Source organism: Perkinsus marinus (assembly GCF_000006405.1).
Source record: "Perkinsus marinus ATCC 50983 genomic scaffold scf_1104296956402, whole genome shotgun sequence".
NCBI classification, from domain to species: domain Eukaryota; phylum Perkinsozoa; order Perkinsida; family Perkinsidae; genus Perkinsus; species Perkinsus marinus.
In genome coordinates, this window is record NW_003207513.1 from 43,283 (window position 1) to 45,441 (window position 2,159).

The window sequence follows — 2,159 nt, forward strand, 5'->3', positions numbered from 1 at the left end:
AGGTGCTCTACCGGTCCTTTTCATCGTCACCCCGGGAGCTGATCCGACACGGGAGTTGACGGAGCATGCGGCTGCTACTGGGTGAGGTGGTAATTCCGGGGCGCGCGAAAAGTTCTCTTCGAAGGCACAAGTTGGTGTCGATGGCGATTGGTGGTGGCAATGAAGGAGAGGCTTTAGAGCTGCTCAGACGTGAGGCTAAGCTGACATACCGGGTCTGAGAATCGAACCTGGGTGTTTCGGTGGCTCAGGAGGGATGGCTGAGGGTTATTGGGTGCTCATCGTGAATCTACACTTGGCTCTTGCTTGGGCGGGGAGAATCGAAGTTGAGCTCCGCAGTGGTGATCCTCATAGGAACTTCAGGTCAGTCTTCTAGGTCATGTCCGAGCGTATCTTATGTGTATGCGTGCAGATGCTGGCTTACTACAGAGCCTCGAGACGACTTCCCGCGAATGTTATTGGAATCGTCTCTGAAGGTTGCATTTGAATTTCCTCCGGGGGTACGCGATAATGTAAAGCGAATCTGCGAGAGTTGGGACGCTCGGTGGTTCGAGGCAGGCAACGTCCAGCGATCTCAAGTGGGGCTTCTGAGATCCTCGTGTTCGATGACTCTCGGTTGTTTCAGATTCTTTTCCTCTGTGCATGGTTTCACGCTGTAGTTCAAGAAAGGGCCTCGTTCCTTCCGCAGGTTTGTAAAGGGAAATGTCTGGTTTGTTTTCTATGATGGTGCCTTTCCTCAGGGATGGACAAAAGACTATGAATTTTCCACAGCTGATTTAAAGAGCGCTTGCGAGACGGTAGTGCAAGTTGTGAAGGAGGATGGCAGTGGTGCGTGATGATCTTACTGGGATTCGAACCTGCGATCTTTGGATTATCTGCTTTAGTGGAATGGCAGACTCTGAGGGGAATCCTGGAGAACGCGGTCTACGGTTGTAGGGTTGATAACAATTTCGACTTGAGGCTGGTTCGGCAGTATGTGAAGGACATCTTCGCTAGACAGGCGAGCTCGAATTGATTCGGATGCTGTGGAGATGAAATCGATCAGGCGATCGATAACGGTGGAGAGGTTTTACCGTTCCGGCTTCCTGCGACGACTAGTCTGGGTAGAAGAGGGGGTTAAAATTGACATTCGTGGGATTCGAACCCGCGTAGGTACATTCAAGTCACATGTGGAACGCCTTGGAAACGACCACAGTGATCTGAAGATGCCCCCTAATGCTGATAGAGCGGTACAGATTACCAACAGTGAAAGGGTGAGTGCGCGTGAGTGCTCGGGAGTATCTTAGCTTTCCTAGGTCATCACACAAATTCGTATGTTGAGGTCGACTGCCATTGGGAAGAAATCGGCGGGTTGGCAGGTCGCAGAACAATCGATTGATATGAAGTCCCTACATAAAGTGAGCAATTTCTCCTGTATCTTTGAGGAGCCACCTCAAGATGCGTCTCCTTCAGGAGGTCGAGGTCCTCTGGGCATTCTGGGAGTCCCGTGCAGGACACCATCGAAATGCGGCGTCGAGTTCATTGCAATCTTCTGCGTCGACGGATTCCCCGACGACACAGTTTGTCAAGACGGATGCATATTTGGCGACAGAGATATTCGCCACGGTTCCGGACATGTTTTGAATCTTACTAGCTCGACCTAAAGATTCTCAGGTTGATCAGCATCTTCGCCTTCTTTGGCAATTCTGTACGAGCCCTGCATCAACTCGTCCACCCCTCACTTCAGAGCTCATTAGTATCTCTCAAAATTCCGTGGCACTGAGACGCAATTGTTACAGGTATAGCCGAGAGCCTCGTCCGACACTCTGTGCCAGCGAAATGGAGTTCCACTTGGCGACTCGCGCCAGAAGATCCTCTACGATTCTTGACTGTAGCAGGTGGACCTACTCCATATCATCCACTTCCAGCCTCCAGGAAATATCCTCCCATTTCGTGTCCTTACGTACCAACTGGATGACGGCATGTGTAACTGCTAAGTTCCCGCATGCCCAAGTTGTGGATTTGAGCGAACTTCTACGTCCGGAGGTATTCCTCAATGCTTTGAAACAAGAGACCGCTAGAGCTCTCAAGGTGAGGAGTTCCTGCTTATTTTAGCATACCGTAATGGTGTCAACTTTTGGAGTGTTTTAAGGTTCCGTTGGATTCATCGCTGAAGCTGCGCA

General features: G+C 50.7%; 3 protein-coding genes across 3 annotated transcripts in view; all 3 read left to right on the forward strand.

Moving 5' to 3' along the window:
• Pmar_PMAR015453 (cytoplasmic dynein heavy chain, putative) overlaps positions 1-833 on the forward strand; it is a gene marked incomplete at both ends in the record, with an annotated part of 3,984 nt that extends 3,151 nt beyond the window's left edge. The window contains 6 exons of the mRNA XM_002775179.1: positions 3-81; positions 125-189; positions 249-360; positions 410-575; positions 623-685; positions 738-833. Coding sequence (XP_002775225.1) covers positions 3-81; positions 125-189; positions 249-360; positions 410-575; positions 623-685; positions 738-833 — 581 coding nt within the window. The remainder of the gene's footprint in view (positions 1-2; positions 82-124; positions 190-248; positions 361-409; positions 576-622; positions 686-737) is intronic.
• A 797-nt stretch (positions 834-1,630) lies between these two features.
• On the forward strand, positions 1,631-1,867 carry Pmar_PMAR015454 (hypothetical protein; the record flags this gene model as incomplete). The annotated part of the gene is made up of 1 exon (XM_002775180.1): positions 1,631-1,867. A coding segment is annotated over one exon (237 nt), but the record flags the coding sequence as incomplete, so codon positions are not given.
• A 44-nt stretch (positions 1,868-1,911) lies between these two features.
• Positions 1,912-2,074, forward strand: Pmar_PMAR015455 (hypothetical protein; the record flags this gene model as incomplete). Its single annotated transcript, XM_002775181.1, has 1 exon — positions 1,912-2,074. A coding segment is annotated over one exon (163 nt), but the record flags the coding sequence as incomplete, so codon positions are not given.
• Positions 2,075-2,159: the final 85 nt, after the last annotated feature.